This window comes from Monodelphis domestica, chromosome 5 (genome assembly GCF_027887165.1).
Source record: "Monodelphis domestica isolate mMonDom1 chromosome 5, mMonDom1.pri, whole genome shotgun sequence".
Taxonomy (NCBI): Eukaryota; Metazoa; Chordata; class Mammalia; order Didelphimorphia; family Didelphidae; genus Monodelphis; species Monodelphis domestica.
The window spans coordinates 101,251,872-101,268,175 of NC_077231.1; the positions used below are offsets into that span (position 1 = coordinate 101,251,872).

Below are 16,304 nucleotides of genomic sequence, written 5' to 3' on the forward strand. Positions count from 1 at the left end.
CTGGAGGAGATGAGACTCTGTTTGGGGGGGCAGGCATAGGGGCACCGTGGGGCGGCTATACTCCCCTCAGCTCCTGGCCGTGGTCGTGCCCCGCCCCGCTTAATGAGCCGAGCCTGGCTGGGCGTGTGAGTCAGTGCAGGCTGGGCCGGGCGGGGCGGGCCGGGGCGGGGCGGACCGGACAGGTCTGAGCAGGAACGGGGGAGGGGTCACAGGAGGGGGAGGGACAGGAGGAGGAGGAAGAGGAGGAAGGAGGGGAGGATCCCAATCCGGAGCCGGAGCCCCGCTGCCTGCAGTCCCCAGCTCTGAGCTTGGCCCGAGCCGGGTTGGTCCTACCGGGGAGGGAGGGGCTCGATCGCGCCCCGAGGAGGCGGCCCCGCCCCACCCCGTCGCAGAAGGGACCGAGGAGGAGGAGGCGGCGGGAGCCATGGCCGGGCCTCGGGGCGCCCTGCTGGCCTGGTGCCGCCACCAGTGCCGGGGCTACCCCGGCGTTGAGATCCGGGACCTAAGCGGCTCCTTCCGGGACGGCCTGGCCTTCTGCGCGCTCCTGCACCGGCACCGGCCCGAGCTCCTGTGAGTGCGGACGTGGGGCGCGCGAGGGAGGGGGAGGGAGAGGAGAGGGGCGCCGAGCCCCCAAAGTATTCCGGGCTCACGGAGCCCCGGGGGAGGGAGAGCGCCGAGTCCCCAAAGTATCACGGGGACACAGCCCCCCGGGGAGAAGCCCCCAAAGTATCCGGGCACACGGAGCCCCCGGAGCCCCCAGCCTAGGGCCGAGGGCGAGTCAGAAGCATCTCTGGGAAGGAAGGAGGGAGCGGCTGTGGAGAGAAAGTCATCCGTTTCCCTGAGGCTGGTCCAGTGGGTCCCACTGGCCTCTTTGGGGTCAGAGGTTACAGACCCCAGATGGCCGCCCCTCGCCGGGATCCGCTTCCGCCTGGAGTGCCGGTGACCTCAGGTGTCTCCTCTGTGAAATGGGACCTCCTTTCCCAGCCTTCGCATTGAGAGTGTGCCCGAGAGGCAGACAGAGCCCGGGGAGAGACACCCGCATGAGGGGGACCAGTTCTGTGAGCCGCCCCCAGGGGCGGGGCGCCTCCTCGCGGGGGGGGGGGGGGGGGGGGAGGGGGGGAAGACACCCTCGAGGTCGCGGTGGAAGGGTCTTCGCGATCCTAGCTGACCGCAGCCGCCAGCCCCTCCGGATTGAGAATGTCACCTACTTTCTGTTGTCATTTTTTGGTAACAGTCTGTTTGCTTTGTTCATAGTTACTTTGTTAAATGTCGGGGGCTGTGGGTTTGAGAAGGGGGGCCCAGAAGCTATCCCTTTTTTTTAACCCTTACCTTGTCTTAGAATGGATTTTAGGTGCCAAGACCAAAGGGCAGTAAGAGCTAGGCAGTGGGCGTTAAGTGACTTGCCCAGGGTCACACATCAAGAACTATCTTTGGTCACATTGGAACCCAGGACCTGGCTGCCCCTTGGGGACACTGAGCACCAGGAAGGTCATTGGATTCTGGGCCTGGAGCTGGAGGGGGCCCTCAATGGGTGGCTTGTGGTCACCAAATAGAGGGTCAGAAGCGGTGTTTGAACCCAGGACCTGTCCGAGGGGGTTGGACTGGATGCCTGGGCCGGACGCCCTTTCTAGGACAGGCCCTGATGGTGTTCTCTTGTCTTGAGTGGATGGGATTTCATTTTCCTTACCAGCAAAAATGAGGGGGTTGTGTTGTATTCAGTGGTCCAGGAGGGCCAGGTGGAGACCAGCACCCACTGGGCTGAACTGGGCCTTTGTTCTTGCCATTTGAGGGCCCAGGATCTCGGGATCAGCCAGTCTGGTGGAGTGAAAGAACTCAGATGTTGGGGTCCAGAACTCAGGGCCGTGGCTTGCTGTGGGACCTTGGGCCAGTCACTTCCCTTCCCAGGCCTCTTGTTCTGTTTCTGTAAAATGATGGGCTGCTTTCTATAAAGGTGGCCTGGACTATCTGCAAGGTCTTCTGAGCCTCCGGTTCCGTGATCAGGCCACAAAGTCCGGCTCTTTGACCATCCCCATTCTCCTGGACCCATGAATGAACAAGACCCAGGATTCTGGGAAAACAGGGGACTTGCCGTATTTGGCCTTGGTTTCCTCATCTGTAAAATGAGAGGGTTGGCCTCTGAAAGCCTTTCCAGCTCTATCTACAATCCAAAATGGACACTGCAAAGCCCGGGCTGCCGCTCGTGATCCCTCCGCTCCAAACTCTGTTCCCGGGGACACAAGGTGCCAGGGGTCCTGAAAGGGCCCGAGAAGGCCAGCCAGGTGCCCCCTCCCCACTTTACAGAGAAGGAGCTTGCCCAAGATCACAGGAGGCAAAAGCAAACAGAACTGGAAGCCGGGTCCTCTGAGTCCTCAAAGAACCAGGGCTTCCTCTCCGCTGTCCCACATGCCCCAGATCCCGGGAAGCCTGTGCCAGCCCCCCCTCCCCCCCCCCCCCCCCCCCCCCGCCCTGGTTGTATATCAAATCTGCCAGTATGGATGGTCTCTCAGGTCCCTGCCAGCTCCAGGGTGTGTGTGTGTGTGTGTGTGTGTGTGTGTGTGTGTGTGTGTGTGTGTGTGTGTGTGTGTGAAGCCTGGGAGGTCAGAGGGTACACAACCCAGGGGTCCAGAGCTCCCCTCCCCGCCCAGCCCGGGCATCCCCTGGCGGTGGCCTCCTGTCATCGGAGGCCCTGAGCGGATGGACAGTTGGGGAAGGGAGAGGCTGGCTGGGCCTCTTCTCCTGCAGGAAGTTGTCGGCCGAGTTTGGGAGGGCATCCAGGGCCCCCATCCTGTGCCTGAGGGTGAGGAGGAAATTGTTAGGCCAATATTTGCTTGGAGAGAATAGTAGCGTATTCTTCTAGGGGAGAATTGGGGAGAGACGCCCCAAAGCTCTCATGGGGGCCAGGCTGACCCCTAGCAGAGGGAGGCGGCTCTCGGACCCACACTCTGGGATGCTCATTTCCTTGCTGGACTGTCGCTTCCTGGGGTATAGCTGATAGGGAGAAATCTGTGTTTGGCTGTTGTTAAAAAAACTTTTTTAAACCTTTACTTTCCATCTTAGAATCAGCGCTGTGTAATGGTTCCAAGGCAAAAGAGGGGGGGGCCAAGTGACTTGCCCAGGGTCACCCAGCTGGGAAGGGTCTGAGGCCAGGCAGCTGCCTGCTTGTTGACTGACTGACTGCATTTCAGAGCAGGGATCACTGCTGAGGCCTCCTGCATCCAGATCCCCAACATCCTTTAGCTCCCTTTAGCTTAGGTGTACAGCTTGGGGACAGGTCCCTTGGCACAGCGACTGGGGGGTCGGAGGTTCACATGAGTGAACCTCGTGCTGCCCCTGGAGTTTAGGAATTTATAGTCTAGGACAATCCTTGCAGAGGAGGCATCAATCTGCTCCAGGGAGGGAGCTTCCATACTGGGATGAGTCCCTGCATTGATTGAATTACCGGCCAGCATCCTCCCCCCCCCATCCCCCCCGAAAACCCAAACCCACCAACCTGAAGCTCACCAGTTTGGGAAGCGGCTCTAGGGCTTGGCTCCGCCCTCATGCCTGGCGGCCTGGTCAGGCTTCCAGGCCCCCCACACCAGGCAGGCCCTTACAAGGGCATCCCCTGGTGTGGGGAGGCAGGGCTGCCTGGGCTGGTTTCAGCGGCCCCGGGAACACGCTGGGAAGCCAGGGGGGAGGGAGAAAGAAGAAGTCGGGGTGAGCGAGGTCTCAGCTGGAAAAACAGGCTTGGAAGAGGAGGTGTTATGGGCCCCTCCCAGCACTGACGAAAAACATTCTCAGAATTCTAGATCTGTTAGGACCTGAGGGGCCTTTTGGTGCCAGGCCTTGCCCGGACCATGCGGGGAACCTGAGACTCCCTCGGGGGACTGGCTGGCCCCAGAGGATGGGACCCCCGGGCCTCTGACCCCAGATGCCAGCGCTTGGCCCACTTTGCCTTGATTTCTCCCAGCAACTCCGGGGGGAGAGCAGAGAAGAACAGGCTCCGGGGCTTGGGACTGGGCGAGAGGTCCTCTGGAAAGGTGACAGCCCGGAAGCCCTCCTTGGGCCTCAGTCTCTTTCGCTATAAACAGGGGTGGAAAAGAGGCTCTCTGAGGCCCTTCTCAGCCCTTCCTCGAGGCTCTGCCATCCCCTGGCCGAAGGCCCTCCTTCCTAGAACTTAGATCAGCGTTCTGATGGTTCAGGGCCTGGACTTAAGAACACTCGGGCTCCGGTGCCACCCCAGACCCTAGCGGTGACCCTGAGCTTCTTTGCCCCTCCGTTTCCTCACCTTCCAGGGTCCCTGCCCCATCAGATCTAAGATCCTGGGTGATGAGAGGCGCAGTTAGCAAGAGCTGCCCTCCTGGGTTGTCTGGCTCCATCAGAGGTGCCCACTGGCACTCCCTGCCTAGCTTGATGCCAGGGGAGCCTTTGCCATCCCTGTTGATGTCAGTGCCACAGCCATATTGATGTTCTGGCCAGAGGGAAGGCCAGAAGCCACAGCAGGCTTCCCTGACCCCACAGTGCCTGGTGAGGAGCTCGCCATGCTCCAGCCCTCCGGGTCAGGACCAGGCATGCTGGAGTAGGTGTGCCACCCTGCCCCTCTGCCCCTCTTGGTCAGGTTCTCATTATGGGCAGGGCCTGATGCGCAGAGCGGAGGGGGTTATCACCTCCACGCCTGAGCACAGCTCCTTGCCGTGCCGCCAGGCTAACCCACAGCCTGGGAAAGGAGGATGAGACAACCCATTAGAAGTGATCGAGGCCAGACGGAAGGACCTGATTAAGGAGCCAGGAGCCAGGAGCCTGGGCTGGCATCCTGGCGCAGCACTCTCCTGCCTGGAGGAGCCAGGCCAAGGCACTGATACCTCTCTGGGCCTCCGTTTCCTTCTTTGTAAAATAAGGGGGATCAGCCCAGCTGGCCAGGTCTGTGGTCTCCCTCAGCTCCTGTCTGTTCCTTTGCAAAAGGAGGGGATTGGCCTCCATGGCCCCCGAAGTCTATTCCATCCCTAAGCCTGTGATCCCCAATTACTTCCCCTCCCTGGGTGATGTCTAGCCCCCTTCTCTTCCCTGTCTGGTCTGGGATGTTAGAGTTGAGGCAGGACACCTTTTAAGTGTGCTAATTAGAGATGGAACCATTATCCTTGCTTCCCACGCAACACAGCAGGGCCATCTCTGGACCACTGTGGGCCTCAGTTTCTTCCTCTGTAACTAAGGGGGCTACTCTATGATTGCATGAGCTGGTAACATCCTTTTTTGGCTGCAAATCCACTGAAAACTTTATTCTTTTGAAACCTGGCTCAGATGCCACTTCGTCCTAGAAGCCTTCACTGATTATTGCCCCTATCTCCCCCAGCTCCTCCTCTGGAGCTCTGGTTTGTCCCCGTCACTGCCAGTGTTGTGTAAAGGTTGTCCTAGAGGGGAAACCCCCCCTCCCCCAGTGGGCCTTTTTCAAATCCTCAGATCCAACCCCTTCATTTTACAGAGGAGGAAACAGGCAGAGACGCTGTAGATCCTACAAGCAGAATCATACAGGGTTACAGGGAAGGGAGCAAGTCTGGAAGAGAACAAACCTTTACTTGTTTATTTAAACCCATCTTAGAATCCATACTGTGCATTGATTCTAAGGTAGAAGAGCAGTAAGGGCTAGGCAATGGGGGTTAAGTGACCTGCCCAGGGTCACCCAGCCAGGAAGTATCTGAGGCCACATTTGAACCCAGGACCTCCTGTCTCTAGGCCTAGTTCTCCATCCACTGAGCCATCCAGCTGCCCCTGAGAACAAACATTAATCAATCAATTAATTAATGATATTTTTCCATGCTTACATGATTCATATTCTTTCTCTCCCCTTCTTCCTCCCTCCCGTAACCAATGAGCAATTCCACTGAGTTTTACATATATCATAGAACAAACATTTATTTTTAAAATCAAGTTTATTTAATTAATTTAGAATATTTTTTCCATAGTCACATGATTCAATAGAACAAACATTTATTAAGCAGCTACTATGCTAAACTTTTTGCAGTTGTTTCATTTGATCCTCACAAGAATCCTGGGAAGTAGGTACTGTTATTATCTCTATTTTGCAGTTGAGGAAACTCAGGCAGAGATTAAGTGACTTGCCCAGGGTCACATAGCTAGTAAGCATCTGATTTGAACTCAGGTCTTTCTGATTCTTGACCCAGCACTTTCTCCTTGGATCATAGATAAATTTAGAGCTGAAATGGGTCTGGGAGGCCAAACTCCTTATTTCACAGATGAGAACACTGGGCCCCAAGGAGGGGGTGGAAAGTGACTTGTCCAAAGTCACACAGGTAGTAAGCAATCAGAGGCAGGATTTGAATTCAAGTCATCTTGAATCAATGTGTTTTTCTCTGTTTCAAGCTCCTTAAGAGTAGGGGCTGGACCCTGTTCATCTCAGAATCTCATAAACCCAATCCAGAGCCTTGGCTTACCTTCTGTGTCTAATCGGTGTTTGTTGAAACCTTGGCCCTGTGTGCATGTATGCATGCAAGTAGCAGGAAAAAACAGGATGGAGGGACTCAGGGGTCCTCAGAAGGCCAAGTAGAAGCCACCATCAGCATTTAAAAGGAGACAGGAGAGCAGGTTGGGCAGTGGGCAGAGCCTGGATGCTGGGCTTCCTTTCCTGGGTCTATTCCTGACTCATGCTTGGAGGTTAGACAAGCTCTGGGTTGGTTCGGTGTCTTTTTTTTTTTTTTCCGATCCCCCGCCTTCTCACTTCCCTCTGGGGTGGCTGAGACTATGTATGACTCTGAAACACTAGGATGGTTCCTCAGGCCCCAGTTCTCAGGCCCTTCCTAGCTCTGACATTCCCTGTTCTAAGCTCCCTCCCAGCTCTGATAATTCCCAGTTCTAAGCTCCCTCCCTGCTCTGATATTCCCAGTTCTAAGCTCTCTCCCAGCTCTGACATTCTCTGTTCTAAGCTGTTTCCCAGCTCTGACATTCTCTGTTCTAAGCTCCCTTCTAGCTCTAACATTCCCTGTTCTAAGCTCCCTCCCAGCTCTGACATTCCCTGTTCTAAGCTCTCTCCCAGCTCTGACATTCTCTGTTCTAAGCTCTCTTCCAGCTCTGACATTCTCTGTTCTAAGTTCCCTTCTAGCTCTGACATTCTCTGTTCTAAGCTGTCCCCCAGCTCTGACATTCCCTGTTCTAAGCTCCCTTCCAGCTCTGACATTCTCTGTTCTAAGCTGTTTCCCAGCTCTGACATTCTCTGTTCTAAGCTCCCTTCTAGCTCTAACATTCCCTGTTCTAAGCTCCCTCCCAGCTCTGACATTCCCTGTTCTAAGCCCCCTCCCAGCTCTGACATTCTCTGTTCTAAGCCCCCTCCCAGCTCTGACATTCCCTGTTCTAAGCTCCCTCCCAGTTCTGACATTCCTTTCTCTAAGGTCTTCTATGGATACTTAGGTTCCTTCTCCTAAGCTTTGTGCAAATGGGAAGGGACAGGTTCAGTTAAGTGCCAGACACACTCCCCCCTCCCCTCCCCCCCTTCCCCCCGGGCTGTTGACTGGACCCTGAACCCTCCCCCTCCCTCCTCCTCCCCCAAACCTGCTGAGCCCGTCTGTCTGTCTCGCCCCTTACTCTCTTCTCTCGCCTTTGTCTGTTCTAGAGATTTCAACTCACTCTCCAAGGACAACGTCTATGAAAATAACCGCCTGGTGAGTCCCAGACAGATGGGGCCTAGAACAAAAGTGGGAACAGAAGGTGGGGGTGCCTGGAGTGGGGGAGCGGGGGCCCATCTGATCAGCCCAGCCTTGCGGGATAGGGATGGCAGACAGGGCAGGCCATCTCTGCCTCCAAGATGGTCCAGCGTGCCCGTCAGCCTGGCTCCACTGGCTCTGAGTGGCTCCGGCAAAGCGGCCAGCCCAGGGAGCCCAGTGGTCTCCGGTGGGAATGCCTTTCCCCCCGCCCGGCTCTTCCTTTCTCCCCGGTCCCTCTTGGCCCGGTGCTGTCTGGCGTCCGGGAAACCGGGCCGTCCTGTCCCTCCCAGAGGCCATCATCCTGCGGCTGCCCCCAGCTGCTCCTCAGCGGCCATGAATCTGCCCCTGTGGCCGGAGCTGCCATATTTCATGCCATGTCCTGTGTCCCTCCAGGCCTTTGAGCTGGCGGAGCGGGAGCTGGGCATCCCAGCCCTGCTGGACCCCAACGACATGGTCTCCATGAGCGTGCCTGACTGCCTTAGCATCATGACCTATGTGTCTCAGTATTATAACCATTTTACCAACCCCAGCCAAGGTGAGTCCCCAGAATTCTCCCTTGGCTCCTTGGGTGCCAGCCCCACGGGTGACAGCGCGGTGGGCCGGAGCCCGCCTTCTGCCCCGGAGGGCTGCTGCCCGACTGTGGCGCCCCTCCTGCTTATTGCCTTCCCTTGGTCCCTGCCCCCATTCAGCCTGTGGAGCTGTGTGCTGGGGGAGGGGGCGATTTCCTAGCTCGGTGTCCAGCTGGAGGAGTGGGGGTGGGCAGCAGACGTTCCTGGGCCAAGCCGGGGAAGCACCAAGCAGGTGGCCAGCATCTCCTCTCCCCATCGCTCCCCAGGCAGCGTCTCTCCACCTGGGAAATACCCAGCAGGCCCTTCCTCCCCTGCGGCATCAGCGGCAGCCCCCAAAGCGGACACGGAGGATAGCAAGGTCCAGGTAGGTCAGAGATGGCAGAAAGCGATCCAGGGCATCTGGGCAAGGAGGGTCCCTGGGGATGGGGTAAGGCCAGAAGCGACAGCGGCTTGCAGGCTCGCTTCCTCTATGTTCAATGGGTCTGGGAGCCTGGGATGGGACATCCACAGGGGAATCTCACTTCCTGGACCAGTCAGCTTGGGAAAGGGTCAGTGCCCGAAGTGCCCACATTCTCTTGTCTTGCTGGGCTCAGGGTCATGGTTTTAATACATAAAATCAAATCCTGAGAGCGCAAAAGAAATCATGTTGAAACTGAAGATGGGATTGACTCTCCCCCTGCCTACTTTTAAATTGAAGCAACCAAAAGCACAAACACCCTGTTATTGAAGGGAAGCTGGGTGACTCAGTGAATGGAGAGCCAGGCCAAGAGATGGGAGCGCCTGGGTTCAAATGTGGCCTCAGATCTTCCTAGCTGTGTGACCCTGGGCAAGTCACTTGACCCCCATTGCCTTGGCCTTCCTGCTCTTCTGCCTTGGAACTAGTACTTTGTATTAATTCTAAGGTAGAAGGTGAGGGTTTAAAAGAAATGAAGGGGTTGGACTAGATGGTCTCTGGGGGCCCTTCCAGCACTGGACCTAGGACTCTACCTGTGTGATCTTGGAAAAGTCCCAGAAGAGCTGACTTCCTCTGTCTGGGCCTTAGTTTCCTCTCATGTGAAATAAGAGGGATTAGACTCAGGGCCTCTGAGGGGAGTCTTTGGGCCTGCACTGCCTACAGGCAATTCTCTGTCTCTGAGTTGCCCAGAAGGTGGCAGGCTGCAGGTACAGGGACTCTGCCCCATTGAACGCATAGGTCCAGTCACCCTTGCTTCCTCCCCTTCCTGCCCTCGTCCCCAGAGATGCTCTTAGCCTATAGTCCTGTGAGTAGTTATCTGTCCTGGTGTCTCATCCCCTGGCTAGGCTGTTTACCCAATGGAGACAAGGACAGTGCTCTTGTCTAAGCCTCCCCTAAATGTTTGTTGAATGACTGAAGGAGCACCCGGAATGTGCTGGGCTTGAGGTGGAGGTGAGGGATGGGGCTCTGACTTCAGCCCCGCTGGGCTGAGCGCTCTCTCTCTCCCCTCCAGGATGAGCCGGAGGCTGCCCCTGAGAGTCTGGCTGAGCAGGGCTCCCGTGGCATCCCCAGCAGCACCTGCGCTGCCTGCCACCAGCACGTCCACTTGGTGCAGCGCTACCTGGCAGAGGGCAAGCTGTATCACCGTCAGTGCTTCAGGTGAGGTGGATGAAGGGGAGCAGGCCAGGAGCTGGCCTTCCCCAGGGGCTCAGAAGCTGCATGGGAAGGTTTTTGGGGGTGCAGGGGGACAAGTGGAGCAGCCCTCTAGTTCAAGACCTGACCCTGCCCCGCTGTGCTGTGTGATATTGCCACGTTACTTCTCTGGGCCTCAGTGTCCTTATCTGTAAAAGGAGGAGCTTGGACCGGCTCTCCTGAGGCTCCTTGTAGCTCCTCTAAATGAGGGGATTGGCCGCCGTGATCTTGGAAGGCCTTTGTAAGTCCAGACTTCTGATGCCCGGATTAGGGCCCTGCCTCTCAGCTCCTGGGGCCCAGGCTCTTCCCTGGCGCATGGGTGCCTCTCTCCCACAGATGTAAGGAGTGCTCCAGCACCCTCCTCCCCGGAGCCTACAAGAACGGGCCAGAGGCAGGCACTTTTGTGTGCACTCAGCATCGGGGCAAGCTGGGCCCCCTGGGGCGGACAGAAGGCAGGCCCAAAATGGCCCTACAACCCCCAGAGGGGACGGACGGGACAGAGGCTACTCTGGCTGAGGATGAGGAAGACTCTGCGGTCTCCAGGAGGGGTCAGAGGGAGCCACAGTCCAGCCTGGAGCCCCCGCCTCAGACTCTGTCCAAACCCCCCCTCCCCAACAAGCCTCAGGAGCTGGCTTCTCCGCCAGCACCACCCCGGCCAACTCCTGCCCCAAGGAAAACCTCGGAGACTTCCCCCGGCCCTCAGCCTGTCCCTCGGCCACGTTCCAGTGTACAGGGGGAGAGCCCTGGAGAGCAGGGCGCCTGCCTGGTCAATGGTGAGTACCTGCATCTGTGCAGGACCCAGAATGATGCTCTTAAGGGTCCTTTGGGCAGCACTCAATAGTTTGCAAAGCATTTGGTGAGGATTGCCATCTCCATTTCACTGAGAGAGAAATTGAGGCTCAGCTGAAGGACATGTCCAGAGGGATGGGGGCAGATAGTATGCCCTGTGGCATTGGTTGAGAGTGCTCCAAATTGCTATTTGGACTGAGGAGGACCTTGGGAATAGGAATCCAGGCTCCAGGCTTCTTCCCAGGGCTTCTGGCTTGACTGGGGGCTGGCCCAGGCCACAAGGGAGAAAAAAGAGAATAAAGCCTGCATTTAGAGGTCATTTGGGGATGGGGCACAGAGGGAAGAGTCAAGACCCTTGAGCTCGTTGTTACAAAGCAGTACCTGGAACTGGAACTGGTGTCTTGGAGGGATGAGTAAAGACTGGATTTGGAGCACGGCTTGGACCCACAACTTCTCGACTCCATCCCTGTGGCACTCTCATCTCCCTCGCCATTACCCGCTTCCCCTTTCCCTCCCTCTTTTCCTCTCCTTTCCTCCTCCTGTTCCCTCTATGCTCTTCTGTTTCCATTCCTTTGCTTCCATCCCTGTCTTCCTCTCTTCTCCCTTCTTTTCTCTCCTTCCTTCTTCCTTTCTTCTCCTCTCTGTTCTCTGGCTCTGTCTCCCCTCCTTCCTTCTTCCTCTTGCCTCCTCTTTTTCCTCTCTCTTTCTCTCCTTCCTTCTTCCTCTCTCTTCTTATATCTCTTCCCTTCTGCCTCCTTCATCTCATCTTCTTTTGCCTCCTCTCTTTCCTCCTTCCTTCTCTCCTCTTTCCTTCCTTCTTCTTTCCCTTCCTTCTTTCTTCCTCTCTTTCCTCCTTCCTCCTTCCTCTCTCCTCTCACCTCCTTTTCTCTCTTCTATCCCGTTCTTGCCTTCCTTCTTTGTCTCTTCCATTCTCTCATCCTTCCTTTTCCTTCTCACCTCCTTTTCTCTTTCTTTGCTCTTTTCTCCTCTATCTGGCTTCTTCCCTTCCTTGTTTCTTCATGCCCCCCTTCTCTCTTTCTCTGCATGTAAATACTGAAAAAGGTTTCCAGAGCAGGTTAGAGAATCAAAGGGCTCTCCTGAAGCACCTCTGGGCCAGACTGGCATTCCCAGCTTCTGTTCTTGACCGCTCTTCTGCCTCAGTTGTCTGGGAGTTTTCCAGGCACCCATCCAAAACATCTAGAACTTTGGAGACATGGGCAAAGGCATCATCTTGGCCCAGGGCCATCAGGATAGTCCAGTGTCCTTCATTCAGGATGCTGAGGAGTGGGGCAGCCAGCCCCAGGGAGTAGAAAAGGGCCTTTTGGTGGAAGGCCACCCAGCCCTTTTCCTAATCTCCAGTCTTCCCAGGGTAGAAACACCTTGTGCTTGGTTGGCCCTGTCTGCCAAGGCTTTGCTGTGATAGGAGGCTTTGGCGCCCCCTGATGGGCCCTCAGGAGACAGCTTGTCCATGGCCAACTTGCTTGTGTTCATTTCCTAGTTGGTGTCAAAACTCAGGGGTCACTTGAGTGGACCTTGGCCTAGAGTTGGAAGGAAGCTTTGAGGCCTTCTAGAACCTTTTCACTTAATAGAAGGGGAAACTGAGGCCCAGGAAGGCTCACTATCTTGGACTTAGAGCTAGATGGGGAAATTTAAGTGACTTGCCCAATATCACACACAGGTAGTCAGCATCTGGGGTAGGATTTGAACCCACATTGTCCTTGTTTCATAGTCTTTCCTGATTCCCTCCACGGGGGAAGAAGGAAGGAAGCAAGCATTTCTATAGCACCTTCTGTATGCCAAGCACTGTGGTAAGCACTTAACAAATCTCATCTCATACTTTCGGAGTTTTTTCAGATCTCCATTTTCCAGTTGAGGAAATTGAAGCAGGCAGAGGCTAAGTGGCTTTCCCAGGGTCAACCAGCTGGTATCTGGGGTCAGGCCCACTATTCTATCCACCCAGTCACCCAGCCAAGAAGTTAATTCTTCTCCCTTTCTCCACCCCTAAATTTTCTTGTATCACAGCACATGCCCTGTGTTTATTTCTACGGATACTGGCTGTGTCCCCAATTGTCCACTCCTTGGGGGCTGGGATTGTTTTCCTTGTTTCTGTATTCCCAGAGTCTAGCAGTGGGCCTAGTATGAGCAATGAACAAATCAGCCTCTTCCCACCAGCCCACCCCCATTTTATAGATGACAAAACTGTAGCCCAGTTTGGCTGTGACTTGCCCAGGCAGGATCACAGGCTTGTGTAGACTCTGGGCTGGGAAGGCTGGCTGCCCTCCTAGCTCCTTCCTCAACCAGATGAGGCACTCACTGACAGCATGGGGTGACTTGGGGTCTCCTCTGGAGCTCTCTCCCTCTCCACCATCTCTGCAGAGAGGCTCACACTGACTTTTCTCTTCCTGCTCTTCTCCAGCCCTTCCTCCAGGGCCCAATAGTAGGATCCTGGGCATCCACTGGCATCTTCCAAATTCTCACCAGTGAACCTCTGGTCATGTTACTCCCTGGGCTGGGATTTTGAGGGCTTCTTTCTTCCTTTTCATGCCTTTGGGGTTGCTGGAGCCTAATCTCCTGTTCATGGCTGCCATTTTGAGGGGGAGGAGGGAGATGTGTGATTTCACTGATACGGGGAGATCCTGCTAAGGAAGTTGGCTCTACCTCTGCTGATGGGCATTTGCCCTGCACTGCATAGACTTAGGAAATTGCTTGGAGAATTGAGAGGTTACAAGTGAACTTACAAGGAGTAAAGTGACTTGTCCAGGGCCCCTCAGTCACTGTATCAAGAGGCAGGCCTTTGACCCAGGGCCTACTCTAAAGATCTGGGCTCGGTCCTTTAGGTCCTGACGTCAGTGTGCTAGAAAGGCTGGATTTGTACTAAGAAGACTGAGGCCCTCTCTGCCTCTTTGTCTGTGTGACCTTGGGTCAGCCACCTCCCCTCCTGGGGCTCGGGTGCCTCTCAGTCATCTCCAAAGGGAGAGGGCTGCGGTGGATGCCCTCTGAAGTCTCCATAGCCTCATTTGTCTCAAGGGCTGAGATGATGCCCATGGAGATGGCCATTCTCTTACCAAGTTCCCTGATTTGGGATCACGGAGCTTTTTGCCTTCCCCACTGATGAAATCCAGCCAGTCCCTTCTGGTGGCCAGCTAGCGCCCTCGTCCTCAGAAGCACAGAATAGGGAGAACAGTGCAGGGAGTGAGGCGGGGAGGGGGGGGAGACAGAAGTAACCGCCACCCCTCCCCCCCCCGGGAGCTAAACTAGGACACTGAGTCCCCGGAGTGGGGAGGGGATGGACGGCGAGGACCTGGGACCCAGATTTCATTCTCATTTGAAGTGGAGATGAGGTTTGGAGGTATCCCAGAACCTCCATGTGGCATCTCTTTATCCTGGTGGCCTATCTGTGAATTGGGCTGGGCGGTCCCCATCCTTGGCCATGAAGTTGCTATGGTGATTTGAGCCTGTGACCTCACAGGGCAGAGTCCCCCTCCCCAGGAAACCCAGGCTTCTTGGTCACTTGTGGGGGGGAGGGGGGCACCACTCACTGGTCCCAATGAATGCCTGTCTCTTTCTTACGCCCCATCTAGGAAGGTTGCACGAATCCAGCCCCCCGGTCCCCAAACCAAGAGGGACACCCAAGGCCTCAGATCGGTATGTTCTCTCTCGCATTCCCCCCTGTGGTGTCTGCCCTGACCCTTCAGCCTTTCCAAGCTGGGAGCGTGGGAGCGATGGAGAGCAGCTAACAGAGCGCGCCCCCTCCTCTCACTGGCCTCGAGACCTCCCTAAGTCTCTAGGAGACAGCCGAGGGAAAGGGAGCCTGGCAGCATTTCCCTCTCGTGTCTGCTGAGCTTCGAGAGAGAGGCTCGTTTGGGAGACAAAGAGAAGCAAGCTGGGAAGGAGGGCCGCCGGGCCAGCCTGGGTGCCCCCATTTGAGCCTGCTAATGGGCCTGGCCACTGACCTCTCTATCCGTCACTGGATTCCAGCGGGCAGGCAAGTGTTACAAAATTAGACTTGCGGTTCGGGCCCAGCGACGGACCCTCCTGTGTCTGAGAGAGGCTTGGCCGTCGGGCCTCCATTCTCTGGCCTCGGCTCCTCCTGAAGATACGGAGGGGCTGGGCCCGTGCCCACCCTGATGAAACAAGAGGCTCGGGCTCAGAAAAGTGGTGGGGAGGGAGGCAGCTGTTTATTGGCCTCCTGGAAAGGCTTCCCCAAGTGGGACAGAGTCCTGCAGAGGCCAGCCTAGTGGGGGGCCTGGAGACCGTGAATTTGGAGGATTGGGTAAAGGAACGAGGGGCGTTTGGGCTCAGGAAGGGCTCAGGCCGGCCGCCGTGCAGCATTCTGCCCCAGAGGGGGGAAGCTACCTCAGAGTCAGATTTCCGCTTGATCGCAGAGAATTTCCTGCCAGTTCTCACTTGCAGACTTGCAGAGCAAGCTGCATGGCCGTTAAGATGTCAGGGAGGAGAGGGGGAAAGAGAATGCCTGCTGTGGGTACAAGCCGGACCGGTGCCTTCTGCGAGTGCGAGGAGCACCAGGCCAAGTGCTCATCTCTTCCTTCTTCCTTCCCTTAGCTGACTATTGGTCCTGCTTCTTGTGCCTCCCTTCCTCCCGGATAAGATGGGCATTAAGAGCTCTTCCAGCCTGCCCCCCAAGCTCTTCCTCACTCACACAGTTAGCTCCCACCTCCATGCCTCAGCCTGGCCCCCAGGTGCTGCTTCCTCACCTCCCCCTTGTAGATTCCTTGATTTCCTTCCAGATGCAGCTCAGGGGCTTCCAAGCCCCTCTCCATCACCCAGGCTACTAACTGACCTTCCTTTCCATGTGATCTAGCATTGATTTGTGTCTGTGCTAGGTGGGGATAGGGACTTTGTGGTATCCCAGGTGAGAGAACCCATTGTTCCAAAGCAGGTCAGTGCCTCGTTTATGACTTTAATAGTCTTGGAGAGGTGCCTAGGGCAAGGAGTTAAGTGACTTGCTCAGGGTCACACAGCCTATGTGTGTTAGGTACAGAACTTGAACTCAGTTCTCTGTGGCTCTGAGACCAGACTACACCATGCCATGAGGCCTCTGATATTCGGTGTGTATATAATTATTTATATGTCTCTCACCATAGAAAAGTAAGCTCCATGAGAGCAGGGACCTTACCTCCTCTTTTTATTTTTGTATTCTTAGTGCTTGGTACATAGTAGGTATTTAATAAGTGTTGCTTGATGGATGGGCTGATGTCTGCTTCCTACAGAGCTATAGCTCCCAAGAAGAAGGACCCACCGTGGATCACCCTGGTCCAAGCAGAACCCAAGAAGAAGCCAGCCCCTCAGCCACCTGGCAGCCGGCCCGACACTCCCTCCCGGGCCGCAGAAGAAGAAGAGAACCGAGGAGAGTCAGCCCCGGGGCCGGAGCAGGAGAGCCCACCAGCTGCTCAAGAGCCCAAGCCTTATAACCCCTTCGAGGATGAGGAAGATGAAGAAGAAGCAGCCACTCCGCCTGTGCCTGCCCCAGAGCAGGCCCCCAAGACGCTGCATCCCTGGTACGGCATCACCCCCACCAGCAGCCCCCGGACCAAGAAGCGACCTGCTCCCCGAGCACCTAGTGCCTCCCCCCTTGGTGAGCACCCTCAC

At 56.2% G+C, this 16,304-nt stretch overlaps 1 protein-coding gene across 3 annotated transcripts in view; it reads left to right on the forward strand.

Annotated features, from left to right (window-relative positions):
* The first annotated feature begins 249 nt into the window (after window positions 1-249).
* Window positions 250-16,304, forward strand: part of MICALL1 (MICAL like 1) — a 32,968-nt gene continuing 16,913 nt past the window's right edge. The window contains exons 1-8 of one of the 3 annotated variants that reach the window (XM_056798924.1): window positions 250-570; window positions 7,601-7,649; window positions 8,085-8,226; window positions 8,527-8,624; window positions 9,727-9,872; window positions 10,242-10,678; window positions 14,276-14,339; window positions 15,926-16,290. In XM_056798924.1, coding sequence (XP_056654902.1) covers window positions 425-570; window positions 7,601-7,649; window positions 8,085-8,226; window positions 8,527-8,624; window positions 9,727-9,872; window positions 10,242-10,678; window positions 14,276-14,339; window positions 15,926-16,290 — 1,447 coding nt within the window. In that variant the 5' untranslated portion in view covers window positions 250-424. Of the gene's footprint in view, window positions 571-638; window positions 950-7,600; window positions 7,650-8,084; window positions 8,227-8,526; window positions 8,625-9,726; window positions 9,873-10,241; window positions 10,679-14,275; window positions 14,340-15,925; window positions 16,291-16,304 lie in introns of those variants that run through there. The other 2 variants (XM_056798925.1, XM_056798926.1) reach the window with 2 other exon arrangements.